This window comes from Thalassophryne amazonica, chromosome 18 (assembly GCF_902500255.1).
Source record: "Thalassophryne amazonica chromosome 18, fThaAma1.1, whole genome shotgun sequence".
NCBI lineage: Eukaryota > Metazoa > Chordata > Actinopteri > Batrachoidiformes > Batrachoididae > Thalassophryne > Thalassophryne amazonica.
Genome location: NC_047120.1, coordinates 4878726 through 4900632, shown reverse-complemented (window position 1 = coordinate 4900632; position 21907 = coordinate 4878726). Strand labels below are relative to the sequence as shown.

General features: G+C 43.0%; 1 protein-coding gene across 3 annotated transcripts in view; it reads left to right on the top strand.

Moving 5' to 3' along the window:
* The window catches only part of ryr2a (ryanodine receptor 2a (cardiac)), a 723597-nt gene that overhangs the window by 689219 nt on the left and 12471 nt on the right, over positions 1–21907 (top strand). For all 3 annotated transcript variants that reach the window (XM_034193918.1, XM_034193917.1, XM_034193919.1), the window contains 3 exons: positions 5440–5574; positions 18726–18882; positions 20060–20124. In XM_034193918.1, coding sequence (XP_034049809.1) covers positions 5440–5574; positions 18726–18882; positions 20060–20124 — 357 coding nt within the window. The remainder of the gene's footprint in view (positions 1–5439; positions 5575–18725; positions 18883–20059; positions 20125–21907) is intronic.

The window sequence follows — 21907 nt, the reverse complement described above, 5'->3', positions numbered from 1 at the left end:
AAACCTATAAAATGCTGCATTTTGTTAGGGAAATTACTGTGGATAACTTGTTTCAGGCAGCCATTATGAATGTCTCATCTGAAGGTCCTCTGATGCATAAGATACTGACATCTAGTGGTTTGTCTGTGCACTACAAGTATTTCATTGTATACGATGGGTTTTTGGGGGAGAAAATATCACACTGATGAAGCAGACATCTCAGAAAATCCTGTATCAAATATGATACACTTGGCGTTATAGGGTTAAAGTGTCTGTTGCATGCAGTGGTGGGCACAGTTCAGCTAATCTGCTAACCACTAATTAGCAAAGCTAACTTCTTAGGATTAGCTTTTCAGCTAACTTTGAAAACCATCAGCGGACCAATTAGCTTCCGCTAAGTTTAGTTCCACTACCTTTCAATCCGCAATTTTTTATTTATTTATAGCTGACATAGTGAGTAAAGCTTGATGGTCAAAAACACCTGTAAAACCTAAAATCCTACATGTTAGTTCCTGCCGTGTGTTTTGCAATAATCACACCACTGTGAGAAACTCAGTCCTCCACCAGCAGAAGGGGGCAGCTGCTACTGCAAAGAAGGAAAAATGAAAGAAGGAAGAGAGAAAAATATCATTTAATTTCAGCATGCTTGACTCAGACAGTGGGCAGAAGACTTGAAACACAACTCATTCTGGGCAGTTTATCGACATTAACAGCAACTCTGTCATTTTTCTGAAGGTTTGAGCTTTAACAGACACATGCCAAAAGGCATTATAGGAAATTCAAATGGTCTCCCCTAGTAGATGACAGTGTCTATGCATTTTGACAGGGGGGGCAATGAGAGTAGACCATTTGAATTTCCTATAATGCCTTTTGGCATGTGTCTGTTAATACTCAAACCTTCAGAATTAGCACATTACGATATTTTCACTTTCTAAAAATGACAGAGTAGCCGTTAATGTTGATAAACTGATAAACGCCATTAGTTGTTTATAAATTAAACCATGAGTAAAGTTGTAAATGAATATTACACTACAGAAATGTAATTTTTTATGCTTTTCATCACGTTAATAAGAGACTGCTGCATGATACCCTGAAAACTTGCTAAAACAATTATAATGAATAATCCGTGTCTGCTACGTTTAATCTGCGTGGAATTTAATAAACGCAAACCGAATTTGAGACATATTATATATATTAGTCTGGAACAAAGAGGACAAACAGTGTTTTAAAGAACAATAATCAACACGTTAAAGAGCAAACTTCACTTTCCCCCAGAACGACATGATCAGGAAGCGATTGTACCTCACAGCAGCTCCCGTTAAAAATAATGGAGAGACAGCCTGTGATTCTTGCATGTTCACATAAAACAAACGCAATAACAACATCTATAAACCCAGAGAATATATTCATGAGAGTTTTAGGCACAATATAAAAATAGTTTTATGTTGCGATGTTAATGGTGTTGTCCATGTGCAGCAGTTAAAGTGCAGCGTGATCAGAGCGTCTCAATGCAGTTCTCAATGTTACTGAGATCTCGCAGCGCAGCGACCTCTCCAAAGTTTTACGGGATTTGAAACTTGAAAAGGGTGGAAGCTGTTGTTTCATTGTGTCCCAATGCAGTAGGACTTGGTCTTAACAGGGTTAACAGATCTGGAGAGTCATGTCCAGACTTGAGAAAATCCTTTGTGGGAATTCGGTCTTGCTCAGAAGAACTATTAAATTCAGTGGTTTGTGGGAATGGCATGTGCAGTGAAATGCAAAATGTACGATGCCATACCCATTGTCGAGCATCCTGGGTCAAACTTGTGAATGGTGTCCAGATTTGAATTTGGAGACATCAGCAGTATGAGTGTTTCACAAGTTGTATGAAGATCGTTAAGTGACTGCAGTCAGCATTTGTGTCCTCATGACTCCCCACAATTACCCACTAAAACCAAATAAAAATGAGAAAGGGCCACTCAATACCTGAACAGTGCCTGGCCTAAACAGGCTGCCCCAGAATCCACATCCAGATCAGCATCAAAATCAGATGAATTCTGTACGTTATCACGTAAATAAACAAACGTGGAGGGAAGAAGTCCACATTTTTATGCGTCACCCACTCATGACCAAAGCCCAGCAGCTGCACAATGAACTCAGGGACAGGATGCTTCCAGAGCACCCCCTAGTGGCTGACAGATGAGGTTGCAGAGTGGGTGGACTGGCTGTGAGCAAACAAGGCAGGATTTGTGGCTCTGTGACAGACCATCCATGATGGTTAGAGTCCATCACTGTGTGTGTGTTTCTGAGGGTGTTAAGGACCATCGTCCCTCACCTGGAGCTGATAGTCAGCTGTCAGACGTATTTTCAGAGTATCCAGATTACTAGCTGAAGTCAAATCACAGTGCATGTAGACAGAGAAAATTAGATCTTCATGATTTCCTGTGAGTTTCTGCTTTGAACAGAACAACAGAATTTAGAATTAGACAAAAACTAGAGACGTTCATCACAAAATGCCCCACGCGCAGTATTAGTTTCCATGCAAAGTGCAGTAATATGTAATTGTATGGGGTGGGTATTTGGTTGAGGCCTTATGTGTTTGATGTAAACTGGGATATACAATAAAAAAATTGGAGATTGGCATAATATTTATTTAGAGGATGTGACAAACAGTAACCATAAAAAGTCAGTCACGGTCGCCAGCCTTCAAAACAAATGCAACCACTGGTGACCTTGAAATGGAGGTCAAGGTCACCGGCCTTCGAACCCATGAGAAGTACTCCTCCAAGGCATGTACCACCAAATGTGAAGTTTTTGCAAGCAATAGGTGCCAAGCTACGTTGCGGCGAATGAATTGCAGCCGGACAGACGGACGGACAACGCGCCTCGCGGCGCAGGCGCCGCACGGGGCATGACTGTTTTTAAAATATTGTTTAATTTACTGATGTCATGATGAATGTAACACACCCTAAGAAGATCAAAGGGGGTGAAAACAAAAACCAGGACCTTTACATTTCGAATGCTCTGGTGATGTTCCCATGGTGACATGGGGAGCAGGGTATTATTTTAGCTGGTGCATGTTTGCGCACGTGTGTCTGTGGACAAGATAAATCAGCCTGACAGACTTCCTTCAAAGTTTTGTGGGAATACTTGGATAGATATTAAGGACATCATCCATAAAAAGACCTTTTTTGTATATTTTCTGCATACGTCTATTAAAAAACAAATAACCCCAGATAGTGCAGCAGATAAGTGAAACAATCCTGCAAATGGTGATACAAGCACCAAAGTCGGCACAAATACTCCTTAGACATTACTCTTCTGAAAAAACTGACTAGCCACTTGAATTTTCAATAGGAGGCCAGGTAGGGGTCACAATTTTAAAATGCTCCAATCAAACTGAAGACTACATTATTTGTCTAATCATAATGATTCCAAAAAGGTATAGTTTGGACTATCTATGACTGAATGTTCAGGAGTTATGGGGCTAAAACAGCAAAAATGGTGACAAAGGTCAGTTTGTACAGGGGTCAAAAGTTACAGTTCCTTCAATTTTGGTAAAAAGTGATGCAAATTATTGGTTGAGCTAATACGATTAAAAAATGGAATAGTTTTGACTGTGCTGAATGTGGGCACAGCTAACCAAAAAGTTAGCTAATCAGCTCCTGGAAAGTATTCATTATAACGCTAAACCGATAAACCACCAAAAAAAGTATTGGAAGCTACAGCTAACTGATAACTTTCAGTTTTGTCTCCGGTACACTCTCAGCAACTAACAAGCCAATTTTGAGTTTAAACACCGCCAAGGCTTCTGATAGAATCAAAGGCGATCGCAAACCCAAATACAGCCAGTGAGTCAGAGCTTCTGTCTTTGTGCACCCTGCCCACTGCTGCAGGGAAGCTTCATTTACCTTCACAGCATACAGTAGTGTAGCCATGAGGCAGACATCTTGAAAAGGAAAGCAGGTTTGACTTCTGGTTTTGATTTATAAACCAAATTAATCCGGATAGTTTAACAACATTAATGTCAAGTGTATCATATGTACAAATTGAAAACACATATCTTCTAATTTTACAATAATGCATTAATTCTGAAGTAATGAATATTGACACACACAGATGCCAAATTGTATTATGGGTAAGCTGAGCCTAAATTTCAATTCAATTTATTCACTTTATATAGTGACAAATCACAACAGAGTCACCTCAACCTGCTTCACACAAAACAATTAGAAAACAAAATAAAATGAATTAAAAGATTAAAAAACATAGTAAAAGAGCAAAAAAGTAAAAAATGTAGTAAACATAATATGCCAGTATGTAATATGACATCCAGTAGATGGGTCAAAATGCAGAGAACACTGCCATCTACTGGATAGCAGTGTGAATGAGGGTTTATAAATGTTTTCTGCCATTACTAAATATATTAAAAATGTTAGCAGTGTAAAAGTTATCAGAACTAAATTTATTGGAAGCTAATTGGTCCGCTGATGGTTTTTGAACTTACCTGAAAAGCTAATCTGCTAACAAAAAAGTTATCTTTGTTCATTAGTGGATTAGTGGAACTGTGCCCACCACTGGTGGAATGCTTGGTCTCCAAAGTAAAGGTCAAACAAGGTCAACGTCCATTGGATTCTAAGACATGTGACATATGTTACCCTGTAACATGATAACTAAGCATGATACATGGTCCAAACTATTCCCTTTTAAAACTCTGTTAACTCAACTAATAATTTGCATCACCTTTTACCAAAATTGGAGCAACTTTAACTTTTGACCCCTGTACAAACTGAAACTGACCTTTGTCACCATTTTTGTTGTTTTTATCCCATAACCCCTGAACATTCAGTCATAGATAGCCTAAACTGTACCTTTTTGGAATCGTTATGATCAAATAGTGTAGTGTTGATTGGAGCATTTTTAATTTTGACCTATGTGTATTTCTTCAACTGACCCCTACCTGGCTGCCTATTGAAAATTCATGTTGGCTAGTCGATTTTTTTTTTTAAAAAGAGTAATGTCTAAGGAGTATTTGTGCTGAATTTGATGCTTGTATCACCAGTTGCAGGATTTTGCTGTAAATATTCTCTTAGCTGCTGCATTAAGAAGTCCAGAGGGATTAAACCTGGTGGGATTATTAACTGGATGGATACCAAGATGGATCCTTAGACTTTGAAGTAGTGTTGTCAAAGTTTAAGGTCAAGGAAAACATGGTTCGCAAAACACTTTTAGTTTTGGAATAACTCAACCCAAGAAGCCTACATCAGTGGTTCTCAAGGACCAAAAAACCTAGACATTTTTCATCTTTTTCTCATCTGCCAGAAACTGACTAGCTTGTTCAGGTGTGCAACCAGTCAAATACTAACAGACACCGCATTACCCATATGTGAAACACACACACACATTCAAAGTATCAATCAGCTCGTAGTTGTGTTTCCATCAAGTTGCAGCCCAGTAATTACCCTGTGCCGTGTCTTCCAGCTGGTGCTGACGGTAGGCCTGCTGGCTGTGGTGGTTTACCTCTACACGGTCGTCGCCTTCAACTTTTTCAGGAAGTTCTACAACAAGAGTGAAGATGGAGAGCTGCCAGACATGAAGTGTGATGACATGCTGACAGTGAGTCCTACATTTCTGTTGTTTCTTCTTCGAACAAAAAGTTAAAGGGAGCAGATCAGTGAAGGTAATGAACACCCGCTGCGATGTCCTAAAACAGGGGCTCTCAATCTTTTTACAGTGAGTACCACCTTAGAAAATACTTGGATTTCCAAGTACCACCATTATAACTCAATTAATGTATATAGCACCAAATCATAACATAGTCACCACAAGGCACTTGACGAGGCTAAGTTCGACCTGACCCAGGCCCCGGGCAAGAACACTGGCAACAGGGGTGAGAACAAAAAGCCACTGGAAGAATTAAAATGTACGAAGAAACTGCAAACAGAAAATACTTTTGGGGGGTGGGACCATCTGCTTTCATCATATTACCAATCAGAACAACTGAGTAAAACAAAGAATTATCAACATATACAGACAAAAAATAAATCAGTGTCCAGGAACTCTTGTTGTCCAATATTAACTGTACCATGGTATGGTATGAAGAAAAGTTGTGTACTCAGAAACACAGGGGAGAATATTAACACTGACGACACTGATCATAGTAATATGACCCACTCAAGTACTGCATTCAAAGGGAATATTACCAAAATGAAATTTGCTGGTTACTGGTGTCTGACGATCAACATACCCAGTGGGAGGGGCGTGCATGGTTCACTATACTGTAATGTCTGGGTCAGTTAAGCTCACCTTTAGCCTCAGATTAGCTTCAGCATCCAACCTGCTTCTGTATTTAGTTTTTATAAAGGCGAGTGAAGAGAAGCCTAACTCAGTGTACCACTAGAGGGAGCACAGCTTGACAACTATAGTCCTAAAAGACAAAAATTCAGAGTTCATTTTCCCATCATCATCATCACCAGCACAATCGTCATCACTATCACCACATCATCGTCATCATCACCATCATCATAACCACGAATTATCATCATCAACACCATCATCATCATAACCACTAATTATCATCATCATTAATCATCACTATCATCGTTACTCATCATCACCATCATCATAATCACTAATTATCATCATCATTAATCATCACTATCATCGTTACTCATCATCATCATAACCACTAATTATCATCATCATTAATCATCACCATCATCGTTACTCATCATCACCATCATCATAATCACTAATTATCATCATCAATCATCACTATCATCGTTACTCATCATCACCATCATCATAATCACTAATTATCATCATCATTAATCATCACCATCATCGTTACTCATCATCACCATCATCATCATAATCACTAATTATCATCATCATTAATCATCACCATCATCGTTACTCATCATCACCATCATCATAATCACTAATTATCATCATCATTAATCATCACCATCATCGTTACTCATCATCACCATCATCATAATCACTAATTATCATCATCATTAATCATCACCATCATCGTTACTCATCATCACAACCATCATCATAACCACTAATTATCATCATCAACACCATCATCATCATAACCACTAATTATCATCATCATTAATCATCACTATCATCGTTACTCATCATCACCATCATCATAATCACTAATTATCATCATCATTAATCATCACCATCATCGTTACTCATCATCACCATCATCATCATAACCACTAATTATCATCATCATTAATCATCACCATCATCGTTACTCATCATCACCATCATCATAACCACTAATTATCATCATCATTAATCATCACCATCATCGTTACTCATCACCATCATCATAACCACTAATTATCATCATCATTAATCATCACCATCATCGTTACTCATCATCACCATCATCATCATAATCACTAATTATCATCATCATTAATCATCACCATCATCGTTACTCATCATCACAACCATCATCATAACCACTAATTATCATTATCATCACCACTTCATCATCATAGGCCTCATCAGGTTCTCCCTCAGTAAGCACTTATTCAACACAAAGTCACTTCTGCAGCACCCAGCGATCCTCAGACCAAAGACAGCCAGCCTGTTATCTGGGCCGCTGAAGAGGAGGTACTGCTGGTCCACCACCAGAGGGCGCCCTGCCTGAAGTGCGGGCTTCAGGCACGAGAGGGCGCCGGAGCACCCGGGAGTGGCAGCTGTCACCCATTAACAACATCAGCTGTCACTCATCATCATCAATCACATCTCCATAAGAGCCGGGCAGTATCTTCACCTCACTGCCGAGAAATCGTCTACCGATCAGGTAACACTCTCAGCCGTGTCTGTGCTGAACGCACTTATTATTGTCTTTTTGAAATCGTTGCAGGAGTACCTACCTTCAATCAGCTGGGAGCTGGGTTTTGGACGTTGAGGAGTGACGGACTTCACTCCTCTTTCCAAACCAGAGAAGTAACAATCGGTCTCTGCACATTTCTGTGTTTTTGTGTCAGAGGTGGAGATTCTCCTACAACAGGAGAGATCTAATTATTCTGAACTGTTTACTGGGTGTTCAAGCACCCACCATCACCTGTCTGTTCTTCCTGCCAGCAGTACCCGATCTGACAGAATCGGGAACTTCTTGCGGTGAAAGAGGCTCTTGAGGAGTGGAGACACCTGTTGGAGGGAGCTGCGGTACCATTTACGGTTTTCACGGACCATCGGAACCTGGAGTACATCCGGACCGCGAAGCGTCTGAACCCCAGGCAAGCCCGCTGGTCACTGTTCTTCGGGCGTTTTGACTTCCGGATTACCTACCACCCCGGGACCAAAAACCAGCGATCTGACGCCCTGTCCCGGGTCCATGAAGAGGAGGTCAAAGTCGATCCACCGGAACCCATCATCCCCGAGTCCACTATCGTGGCAGCCCTCACCTGGGACATGGAGAAGACCGTCCGGGAGGCACTGGCACGGAACCCGGACCCGGGGACCGGCCCGAGGAACAAACTCTACATTCCACCAGAGGCCAGAGCTGCGGTCCTGGACTTCTGTCACGGTTCCAAGCTCTCCTGTCACCCAGGGGTGCGAAGAACCATGGCAGTGGTCCGGCAGCGCTTCTGGTGGAAGCCGACGTCCGGGAGTATGTCCAGGCCTGCACCACCTGCGCCAGGGGAAAGGCAGACCACCAACGGGCACAGGGTCTCCTCCAGCCGTTACCTGTGGCCCACCGCCCCTGGTCCCACATCGGCCTGGACTTCGTCGCTGGCCTCCCGCCGTCCCAGGGCATGACCACCATCCTCACGATAGTGGACCGGTTCTCCAAGGCGGCCCTCCCGAAGCTCCCGACAGCCCAGGAGACTGCAGACCTCCTGGTCCACCATGTCGTACGTCTGCATGGGATACCATCTGATGTCGTCTCTGACCGTGGTCCCCAGTTCTCTTCGCAAGTCTGGAGGAGTTTCTGTAGGGAACTGGGGAACACCGTGAGCCTCTCTTCCGGGTACCATCCCCAGACCAACGGACAGGTAGAGCGGGCCAACCAGGAACTGGAGCAGGCCCTTCGCTGTGTGACCTTGGCGCACCCGATGGCCTGGAGCAACCATCTGGCCTGGATCGAGTACGCACACAATAGCCAAGTTTCATCTGCCACTGGCCTCTCCCCATTTGAGGTGTGTTTATTGGATTTATTGGACCATTCCCCATCCTGAAAGTCCTCAGTCCGGCCGCAGTGAAGCTGAAGCTGCCTGCTTCACTGCGGATCCCTCCTGTCTTCCATATCTCCCGGATTAAGCCTCACCACACCTCTTCCCTCTGTACCCCCGGACCGGCGCCGCCTCCTGCCCGGATCATCGACGGGGAGCCCGCGTGGACAGTTCGCCGGCTCCTGGACGTCCTTCGGAAGGGCCGGGGGTTCCAGTATCTGGTGGACTGGGAGGGTTATGGACCCGAAGAGCGCTCCTGGGTGAAGAGGAGCTTCATCCTGGACCCCGCCCTCCTGGCCGACTTCTACACCCGTCACCCGGACAAGCCTGGACGGGCGCCAGGAGGCGCCCGTTGAGGGGGGAGTCCTGTTGTGTGGGCCGCTGAAGAGGAGGTACTGCTGGTCCACCACCAGAGGGCGCCCTGCCTGAAGTGCGGGCTTCAGGCATGAGAGGGTGCCGGAGCAACCGGGAGTGGCAGCTGTCACTCATTAACAACATCAGCTGTCACTCATCATCATCAATCACATCTCCATAAGAGCCGGGCAGCATCTTCACCTCACTGCCGAGAAATCGTCTACCGATCAGGTAACACTCTCAGCCGTGTCTGTGCTGAACGCATTTATTATTGTCTTTTTGAAACCGTTGCAGGAGTACCTATCTTCAATCAGCTGGGAGCTGGGTTTTGGATGTTGAGGAGTGACGGATTTCACTCCTCTTTCCAAACCAGAGAAGTAACAGTCGGTCTCTGCACGTTTCTGTGTTTTTGTGTCGGAGGTGGAGATTCTCCCACAAAAGGAGAGATCTAATTATTCTGAACTGTTTACTGGGTGTTCAAGCACCCACCATCACCTGTCTGTTCTTCCTGCCAGCAGTACCCGATCTGACAGCTGGAGGCAGTGGCCACCTGGGGACCCAGTGCTTGGTGGCTTCAGGGTTGCTTCAGGTCCGGTGGAAGTGGAAGGCGTGTGGGATCCGGCTCTTTTCTGGACGGGTGTCTTCTATCCTCGAGCCTGCTCACACATCACTGTGACTAATTTGACTGTTGATCTCAATTGTGTTGTCTGTTGCTCTGTTGTGCACATTCACAACATTAAATTGTTATATTTTTGGCTTATTCCATTGTCCGTTCATTTGCGCCCCCTGTTGTGGGTCCGTGTTCCTACACTTTTCACAACACAGCCACTGCCTGTGATCAAAGGGCCCGACCATACAAAGTCCAGCGCATGTGTTTTTGGTTATTTCTACTTGATGCAGATGTCAAGTACATCCTAGCACATTCATATCTTCTGTCATTAAAGTCCAGCACTGTCCAGTCCTGGACAAGCAGCGCAAGAGTCAGAACAACGTCTACATAAGCAGAGTGACAATGCACATACGCTCTACCTGAACATATCACCACCAGCCATCTGCAGCACTGATGATATCATCAGACACACAGAGGGAGAGACAGATCCAGACAGATAGAGAGGCACACAAACAGACATACAGACAGACAGACAGACACAGAGAGACACATACACAGATGTACAGACAGACAAAACCATGGACATACAAACACAGAGAGACAGACACAGAGGGAGAGACAGATCCAGACAGATCCAGAGGGTCGCAAACATACATACAGACAGACACAGAGAAACACCACACAGATGTACAGACAGACAGATAAAACCATGGACATACAAACACAGAGAGAAAGACATATAAACAGGTACAGAGGGACAGACAGGCGGTTACGTGTCCTCTGTGTTTGTGGTACCACGAGCTCACACAGATCTGATGATGACTTTGGAGCTGTGGCTGACTGTGGCTGTCATTGTGGCACAGTGGTGCAGCGGTTAGCACCACCACCTGTGCTCATCCAATGTTAGATATAAAGAAGAGGCTTTATGAATCCTGTCACTGCAGCCTTCACCTGGTTCATGCTGGCATACGCTCCAGATATATTTTAATCTCTAACATGGACTTTTGTGGATGATAGATGGACCCATGGAGCAGAAATATGATTGATAGTTTGTAGTTCTACAGACGAAACCGTGTGAAGCTCTGACTGTATAAGGACTGTGGTCAGACAGCCTCCTGTCACCCAGGCACACTTTAATCCCCAACAGTCAGCCACCCATAGCATTCCACACAGATCCTGTTTCCTATTAAGGCTGTGGGGGGGTGACGGAGGAGATCTCAGCGCCGCTCTTCAGTGCAGCGTGAAGCATCACTTCCTCCATCTGTGGACACCGTGTCTCTGCCCCAAACCCCTCCAATAAGCAAATGGTGCAGAAGGTCATGGAGAGCCATAGAAACAAAAGCACTGGCATGGATACCTATAGAAACACTGGTGTGGAGATCAATAGAAACACAGATCGTTTCCTATAGCTTGTGTGAAAGAAGCTGTTGCTGGGCCTTATGAGCCAATATAAGGCCCAGTAAGTCACAGACACACACACACCAGTTACCTCTGACCCTAACCCTGTGTTTCTAGAACATTCCAGCAGAACAAGACACACTGTTCATGCCTCCTTTTACCAACTCCACCAGCATCACGGTGCCACTGTGCTGGTGAGAAGTAAGGAGAGTATCTCAGTGATGGGTGCAGGGGGAGGAGACACAAAACTGAGCAACAATAGGCCAACAGGCAACAACTTTCTCATGTGGAATCTCACTGAATTACTCCTCCCGACACATGTGCACATGGCGGCTGTCTGGAGTGGCTGTGAAAATACGACCTAAAATCTCGAACAGTCTGCACTCATACTGCACGAGAGCCGAAGTGGATCTGCATGTTGAATTGACAAGTTTTACACCGGATGCCCTTCCTGATGTACTTCTACATTACTTGGAGAAATGTGGCACAGGTGGTGTTTGAACCGGTAACTTTCCGCATTGAAACCAATCACACTAACCACTTGGTCACCACCCCTGCCAATAAAATAATAAATAATAATTTTTAAAAAAGAACAAAAGTATGAACAACCACTCACAGACTTAAAGAATGATGTCTGGGAGCTGCATCTCTCATTTTTCATTGACGTCCTCAGAGACAATGAAAAGAAAACAGTACATCTGGATCACCTCCTCTACATTCTCCACAAAGGTGTAGCCCACTGTCCCTGCCATGCATAAAACTTAGTTCCATTAGATGGTACTACTCCTTAGTGGCAGGACAGGATGCACAGGCATCATGATCGTTGGAAGTGCTTCAATGAAAATAAAATAAAAGAATGAATCCAGAGTGCTGACATCATTCGTCCAGTCCGCTGTCCATGCATGTGGCTGCCGGCCAGCAGCATTAAAGTTAATTTCCCCTTCTGTCCTCAGAAAAATAATTAAATAAATAAAAAGAGGTAAAAACAATAATATGGTTCGAACAACTCATCCGTGGCCAGACAGGATGCATCCAGGCCGCTCATGGGTGTGCACGGCTGGTGGGTGCTACCTGGGAGGCTTCTGGACTCATTCAGTCACTTCCAGAAGAGCTGTTCCTCTCACATAAAAGGAAACGTGTGTGTCAACCCCTCACAACTTCTGAGTCGCAGAGACTACATAGTGAGGGGTTGGAGGGACCTGCATGACGATTTAACAGAAGATTGGCACATTAATTTTTTGGTCTGTTCAAAAATCAAGTGACGCACGGGTGCCGCCTGTGATTGGGGGGGGGGGGGGGGGGGGGGAATGGTAGAGTGCCTTGATAGAGAGAGTGGAAACATGAGTCAAAAAAAATCAGCCACGTGACTCATGGTGCCATCTTGGGTTCAAAATAGTGTTTGCTGTTAATCTGTCTGCATGTAAATCCAGCTATTTTATTTATTTATTTACTGAAAATACTGGGTTGCTGTGCATTTGGATGCACAAATAGACAACAAGTGCTTCATGATGTACAGATTCCCTTCAGATCCAAACAGAAGAAAAATTTGGGAAAATAAAGTCAGCCATGTGGGATGGAAGCCAACATCATTGTCAAAGCTTTTAGAGGTAAATTTATTCAGTCCAGTAAAACTCATCTAAAGTCTCATTGTATAAACCAGATATACGCAGTCACCAGACAAAAAAAGTCCCAAAGTTTTTGTATTGTTTTCCATGTAATAAACACCATATACAAAAGATTTTGTATAGCGGATTTTTCGCTCAAATCAGACAAAATGTCCCATCCGATCACAATGTATTTCCGTTAAACCCCTCACATGTGGGACCGGAGTCATTTCCGTAATTAAAAGCCTGACCATTTATTTTTTCACACCATGCTCAGACTCGGACCCACAGCCTGCAGCCTGACGTGTGTGTCAGGCTGCAAACATGTTGCTATGTTTACATTTTGATAATGGATCAAATACATTTGGCAGAAAAAAAATTTCTGAGGAAATTTTGACCCGGTCATTAAATGAGGCGCACGTCCCAATTCAGGATTCCCCGTATATGTTCAGCACCTCCTGACTGTAACTAATCCGTTACATACATATAGCTCACATTGGATAAATGTCCCATCATATCACAATGTATTCCCATTAAAAACCCAAGCAGTCTGGACATGCACAGTAACAGAAGTACAAAATAAAGTTCAGCTCTGACATTCACTGATTTGAGGAAAGTGGGACCGGAGTCATTTCTGTGATTAAAAGTCTGACCGTTTAGTTTTTTTGACACGTATTCAGACTTGGACCTGAAGCCTGATGTGCACCTGTTAAATCAGACACAAAAAGGCTGTGATTTGACACTTTTCCATTTTCAATCCTTCGTCTCCCATCATATGATATAGTGTACATGCTGATAAATGGATCAGAAATGTCCGCAACTTTACAACACAAAGTCATAAAAGAGGAAAATTGTACAGCTTACCTTTGATTTTCAGTTTCAGTCAGGTTTCAGAATTCATCATAGTACAGAAACAGCATTAGTGAAGGTTACAAATGATCTTCTTATGGCCTCAGACAGTGGACTCATCTCTGTGCTTGTCCTGTTAGACCTCAGTGCTGCTTTTGATACTGTTGACCATATAATTTTATTACAGAGATTAGAGCATGCCATAGGTATTAAAGGCACTGCGCTGCGGTGGTTTGAATCATATTTATCTAATAGATTACAATTTGTTCATGTAAATGGGGAGTCTTCTTCACAGACTAAGGTTAATTATGGAGTTCCACAAGGTTCTGTGCTAGGACCAATTTTATTCACTTTATACATGCTTCCCTTAGGCAGTATTATTAGACGGCATTGCTTAAATTTTCATTGTTACGCAGATGATACCCAGCTTTATCTATCCATGAAGCCAGAGGACACACACCAATTAGCTAAACTGCAGGATTGTCTTACAGACATAAAGACATGGATGACCTCTAATTTCCTGCTTTTAAATTCAGATAAAACTGAAGTTATTGTACTTGGCCCCACAAATCTTAGAAACATGGTGTCTAACTAGATCCTTACTCTGGATGGCATTACCCTGACCTCCAGTAATACTGTGAGAAATCTTGGAGTCATTTTTGATCAGGATATGTCCTTCAATGCGCATATAAAGCAAATATGTAGGACTGCTTTTTTACATTTGCGCAATATCTCTAAAATTAGAAAGGTCTTGTCTCAGAGTGATGCTGAAAAACTAATTCATGCATTTATTTCCTCTAGGCTGGACTACTGTAATTCATTATTATCAGGTTTGTTGTGTGGGCCGCCAGAAGAGGAGGTACTGCTGGCCCACCACCAGAGGGCGCCCTGCCTGAAGTGCGGGCTTCAGGCGCGCTGCCGCCTACAGGAACAGCCGAGGTGACAGCTGTCACTCATCAACTATGACAGCTGTCACCGATCATCTGCATCTCACCCGGGATAAAAGCAGGATGACACCTCCACCACATCGCCGAGATATCGACTTCTGTGAGAGGTAATATTCTCTGCCAGCATTCAGTGTTTTCAAGAGCTATTGTGTTTGCAGCTGTCAACCAGAGGACCGGCGTGGGTCGCGACTGTTTCGTCCTTCGTCTCGTCAGATAAGTGGATAAACAGACGCTGCACGAGTGTGTGTTAAAGGTGGAGGTGGAATTTCCACCATTATTGTTACGGGGTGTACACACACCCACACTTGACTGTCTTTGTTCTCCGCCAGCAGTACCAGATCCGACACGCTGAGACGGTGGCCACCTGGGGACTTCGGGACTTGGCGGCTCCAGTATCCTTCGGGTTCGGTGGGGGTGGAAATCGTGTGGTTCCGGTTCATCTCCAGACGGGCATCTCCTATCGTCGAGCCTGCCCACAAGACACCTTCATTAATTGACTTGTATTCATTCTGTAATCTGCTGTGTGTGGTTGTGACATTCACAACAGTAAAGTGTTCTAATTTAACTCCCTCTATTGTCCATTCATTTACGCCCCCTGTTGTGGGTCCGTGTCACTACACTTTCCCAACAAGGTTGTCCAAAAAGTTCCCTGAAAAGCCTTCAGTTAATTCAAAATGCTGCAGCTAGAGTACTGATGGGGACTAGAAGGAGAGAGCATATCTCACCCATATTGGCCTCTCTTCATTGGCTTCCTGTTAATTCTAGAATAGAATTTAAAATTCTTCTTCTTACTTATAAGGTTTTGAATAATCAGGTCCCATTTTATCTTAGGGACCTCATGGTACCATATCACCCCAATAGAGCGCTTCGCTCTCAGACTGCAGGCTTACTTGTAGTTCATAGGGATTTTAAGAGTAGAATGGGAGGCAGAGCCTTCAGCTTTCAGGCTCCTCTCCTGTGGAACCAGCTCCCAATTCGGATCAGGGAGACAGACACCCTCTCTACTTTTAAGATTAGGCTTAAAACTTTCCTTTTTGCTAAAGTTTATAGTTAGGGCTGGATCAGGTGACACTGAACCATCCCTTAGTTATGCTGCTATAGACTTAGACTGCTGGGGGGTTCCCATGATGCACTGAGTGTTTCTTTCTCTTTTTGCTCTGTATGCACCGCTCTGCATTTAATCATTAGTGATTGATCTCTGCTCTCTTCCACAGCATGTCTTTTTCCTGATTCTCTCCCCTCAGCCCCAACCAGTCCCAGCAGAAGACTGCCCCTCCCTGAGCCTGGTTCTGCTGGAGGTTTCTTCCTGTTAAAAGGGAGTTTTTCCTTCCCACTGTCACCAAGTGCTTGCTCACAGGGGGTCGTTCTGACCGTTGGGGTTTTTCTGTAATTATTGTATGGCTTTTACCTTGCAATATAAAGCGCCTTGGGGCGACTGTTGTTGTGATTTGGCGCTATATAAATAAAATTGATTTGATTTGGAGGTGATGATTGTGGAAAGAAAAGCTTGTTCAAGGTCAAATTAGTGGAGAACAAAGCATAATCCAGAGACGGAGAACTTTCACACTGTCACTCACGTCATTGCATGACACGGAGTTATACAGCAGCAGCTGCATAAATCAGGCTTTAAATTAAGTAAATACATCATCATAAATTGTAAATTTATGTGCATTTGATAGCTTAACTATTTTTATATTTATTTTGATAGCACCTGTACCTGGATGTGTTGCTGTATGTGGTTAAATGATTTTTAAAAAATGGTGAAAGCATAAAAGGTAGTCCAGTGCAGTTGCAATCAAAATGGCGCCATGTTCTGAGTTGACGCTCAGGGCTGTGAACTTTACACCAAACTGCACGAATTTAGTTGCAGATGCCATTCGCCGGCTTTCACGGCTCAGTGAGATACTAGACTAAGCTCCCCTTGGCCAAGGCCTTTACCCCAGAACAAATATATGTCACTGGTAGGGGCAGCCTTTATGCACCCCCCCGCCTGTCTGTTTGTACACAACAGTGTCCAACTAGAAGCATTTTGACAATTTTTTGTGTCAAAATTTTTGGTGTCACATTGTTTTCCTTATGTCGTTTTCTTTAATGCTGTGTAAGAGGATTTTTATTATGATGTCTAGAGCCCGACCGATATGGATTTTTTGAGGCTGATAACGATATTTGGATGAAAAAAATGCCGATAATCGATAAATCGGCTGATTTGCCGATAGCCGATAAATCAGCCGATATTATTTTTTTTTAAATGAATAAAATGTTCTTTTTTGGACCCTTAACAAAAAAAGATATGCGCTAAAAGCTGAAGCTTTGTCCTCATATTGATTAACTTTATAACAGAGAAGAATTTTCAAGTTTAAAAAATGCAATCAAGAATTAAACCTTTGTGAAATTAGCAAATACATATCCTTAAAAAGAGTTGCAAAATACATCTGATCTTGTACCTCTTGTTGCCTCAACTTAGATATAGGCTCAGGATAAGGATATAGATCCTTATAAACTTACTTGTATGCTTTTGTCAGCCGATCAGTGCAGTGTGACTCTGAACTACGGGGGACGGTGATGAACACATTTAAGCAGGGGTGTAACCAGCTCTCAGTTGAATAGAGTCAGAGCTCCATCTACTGGACAAACGGTGCAAGGCCATTTTACATTGCCGACACAAACATTATTTCAGTAACTGTTCTGTTTATGAGAAATTATCTGTGTTCTATCGGCAAAATTTCGGCCGATAGTGAGTACTTTGAATAGGGCTTATATTGGCCGATATATCAGTTGGGCTCTAATGATGTCACAAAGACCTTTGGAATGTTGTGCTGTAAGTGCATCCAGGCTCGCTGGGGGAACAAAATTGCCAGTCTGCTGCACACACTCTAAACTCAGCCTGTGTGGATCAGAAGTGTAAAGGGAAGATGTTTGAAATGAACGCGCCATTGATCGCCCAGACCAAAAAAAACCCCCCCAAAAAACTGATCTTTTTTTCATTATATTAAAGAACAGAAATCAGATTATTTGTTGTTGTCTATTCGACTGCTCCCATTCTGTTCAACTCCAGTTTTACCTGGATAAAATAGATGACATCATTGTGCTGCATGACGACTGCAACCAGAGATAAAATTACACGAATAGTGCGTGTGTGCAAATTACACTAAGTACTGTGCAAATGTGACAGCTGTCAGTCAAACATCTTTCATCGTGTGATAGGCTAGGATCTTCTCTGGGCTGATCCCGTTTTGCTCGAGGTCGACATATGCTGGCTGGCACAAGTTTCATGGTGGATTCTCTTCCTCACTCCTCATTCGTACAAACAGCCTGTGGGACGGGCAGCTTTCAACACCATCCCGTCTTGCTTTGAGGCAATAAGTCTGCCCCCCATACATCCCGCTATACTGCCCCCCCAGTGCTGTCCCTGTGTATTGTATATCTGTAATCACCTCTAAAGTATTCTAATGCCTAGAACTGATCAGTTTTCTAACCAAATATGCATCTGTTTCTCTGTTTTTCTCTCTTTGTTTTTCTATTTTTGTGTATTTTTCTTTCTTTGTTTTTGTCTCTGTTTTTCTTTCTTTGTGTTTGTGTCTGTTTTTCTATCTGTGTGTGTGCGTGTTTTTCTGTCTGTGTGTTTTTGTCTGTTTTTCTTTCTTTGTGTTTGTGTCTGCTTTTCTATCTGTGTGTGTGCGTGTTTTTCTGTCTGTGTTTTTGTGTCTGTTTTTCTTTCTTTCTGTTTGTCTCTGCTTTTCTGTCTGTGTGTTTGTGTGTCTTTCTGTGTGTTTGTGTATCTCTGTGTGTCTTTCAGTGTTATATGTTTCATATGTATGTGGGCGTTCGAGCAGGCGGCGGAATCGGGGACCAAATTGAAGATCCAGCGGGTGATGAATATGAGATCTATCGCATCATCTTTGACATCACCTTCTTCTTCTTTGTCATTGTCATCCTCCTGGCCATCATCCAGGGTGAGAACTCCTTATTTTGACTTATAACACATATTATGAGTGAAAGGAACCAAACAAACTGTTTGTGGACTTTCAAAGTTCTCACCACTTATTGACCTGCACACACCAGGTCAACACACACCAGGTCAACACGGACGCAGCTCAGTGATAACACACACCAGGACAACACGGACGCAGCTCAGTGATAACACACACCAGGACAACACGGACGCAGCTCAGTGATAACGCACACCAGGTCAACACGGACGCAGCTCAGTGATAACGCACACCAGGTCAACACGGACGCAGCTCAGTGATAACACACACCAGGTCAACACGGACGCAGCTCAGTGATAACACACACCAGGTCAACACGGACGCAGCTCAGTGATGACACACACCAGGTCAACACGGACGCAGCTCAGTGATGACACACACCAGGTCAACACGGACGCAGCTCAGTGATGACACACACCAGGTCAACACGGACGCAGCTCAGTGATAACACACACCAGGACAACACGGACGCAGCTCAGTGATAACACACACCAGGTCAACACGGACGCAGCTCAGTGATAACACACACCAGGACAACACGGACGCAGCTCAGTGATAACACACACCAGGTCAACACGGACGCAGCTCAGTGATAACACACACCAGGACAACACGGACGCAGCTCAGTGATAACACACACCAGGACAACACGGACGCAGCTCAGTGATAACGCACACCAGGTCAACACGGACGCAGCTCAGTGATAACGCACACCAGGTCAACACGGACGCAGCTCAGTGATAACGCACACCAGGTCAACACGGACGCAGCTCAGTGATAACGCACACCAGGTCAACACGGACCACTTTCTGGACAATCTGAGGTCTTCTAAGGTAAGGAGGATTTTTAAATCTATGAAATCCTGGGAAGCAGTGAAAAAGCGACTTGTAAGACACGATGTCAACAAAATTCACAACAAAAAACAAAAAATAAACCACAATTGCTAACAATAAGTTTGCTGTTATTGCAACATTGAATTACCTCCAAACTGTGATAGAGGAGACACACACACACACACACACACACACACACACACACAGACAGAGTTACTGAGAAAAGTGTCCCATTTGAAATAAGCCCAGGTGTAAAAACAGGAGTTCATGATAGAATGGACCTGATGAGAACTCGTCTGTTTTTGTAGGTTTGATCATTGATGCTTTTGGGGAGCTGAGGGACCAGCAGGAGCAGGTCAAAGAAGACATGGAGGTGAACATAACATCACTGACAGTTTAATTTAGTGTTAAGAAAATGTTCATTAAAAAAACTCACAAAGCAAACGAACACATCGCATTGTTACGGTCAGTGTTAAAGACAAAGTTCTAGTCTGACTGAACCTGAATCCTTCCATATGGTTTACAAGAAAGTCATATTGATAAATTGCATCATTACGTCCACTAAGGATGTAATAATATCAGTGACGTTTATTCATTTGTGTCTGTCTGTTAGCAATATTATGTTGAAACTACTGCACAGATTTTGACTAAATTTTCACCACAGACAGATATTAGGCCATGGAAGACTCCATGAAATTTTGGAGATGATCCGGATTTAGATTCTGACTCAGATTTCTCTTTATAGACTTTGAATGGTTACATCAAAATGACTTAATGGATTCTCACCAAATTTGCACCACATAGATATTAGGGCATTGAAGACATCACTGAATTTTGGAGGTGATCCAAATCCAGATTCTGGCTCAGGATTTCATTTTATAGGCTTTGAAGGATTACATCAAAACTACTTCACAGATTGAGTTATTTTCATTAGTTACTTCATCCAAACCATCAACATGTTTATTAGACCCCATTCCTACCAGGCTGCTCAAGGAAGCCCTACCATTATTTAATGCTTCGATCTTAAATATGATCAATCTATCTTTGTTAGTTGGCTATGTACCACAGGCTTTTAAGGTGGCAGTAATTAAACCATTACTTAAAAAGCCATCACTTGACCCAGCTATCTTAGCTAATTATAGGCCAATCTCCAACCTTCCTTTTCTCTCAAAAATTCTTGAAAGGGTAGTTGTAAAACAGCTAACTGATCATCTGCAGAGGAATGGTCTATTTGAAGAGTTTCAGTCAGGTTTTAGAATTCATCATAGTACAGAAACAGCATTAGTGAAGGTTACAAATGATCTTCTTATGGCCTTGGACAGTGGACTCATCTCTGTGCTTGTTCTGTTAGACCTCAGTGCTGCTTTTGATACTGTTGACCATAAAATTTTATTACAGAGATTAGAGCATGCCATAGGTATTAAAGGCACTGCGCTGCGGTGGTTTGAATCATATTTGTCTAATAGATTACAATTTGTTCATGTAAATGGGGAATCTTCTTCACAGACTAAAGTTAATTATGGAGTTCCACAAGGTTCTGTGCTAGGACCAATTTTATTCACTTTATATATGCTTCCCTTAGGCAGTATTATTAGACGGTATTGCTTAAATTTTCATTGTTACGCAGATGATACCCAGCTTTATCTATCCATGAAGCCAGAGGACACACACCAATTAGCTAAACTGCAGGATTGTCTTACAGACATAAAGACATGGATGACCTCTAATTTCCTGCTTTTAAACTCAGATAAAACTGAAGTTATTGTACTTGGCCCCACAAATCTTAGAAACATGGTGTCTAACCAGATCCTTACTCTGGATGGCATTACCCTGACCTCTAGTAATACTGTGAGAAATCTTGGAGTCATTTTTGATCAGGATATGTCATTCAAAGCGCATATTAAACAAATATGTAGGACTGCTTTTTTGCATTTACGCAATATCTCTAAAATCAGAAAGGTCTTGTCTCAGAGTGATGCTGAAAAACTAATTCATGCATTTATTTCCTCTAGGCTGGACTATTGTAATTCATTATTATCAGGTTGTCCTAAAAGTTCCCTAAAAAGCCTTCAGTTAATTCAAAATGCTGCAGCTAGAGTACTGACGGGGACTAGAAGGAGAGAGCATATCTCACCTATATTGGCCTCTCTTCATTG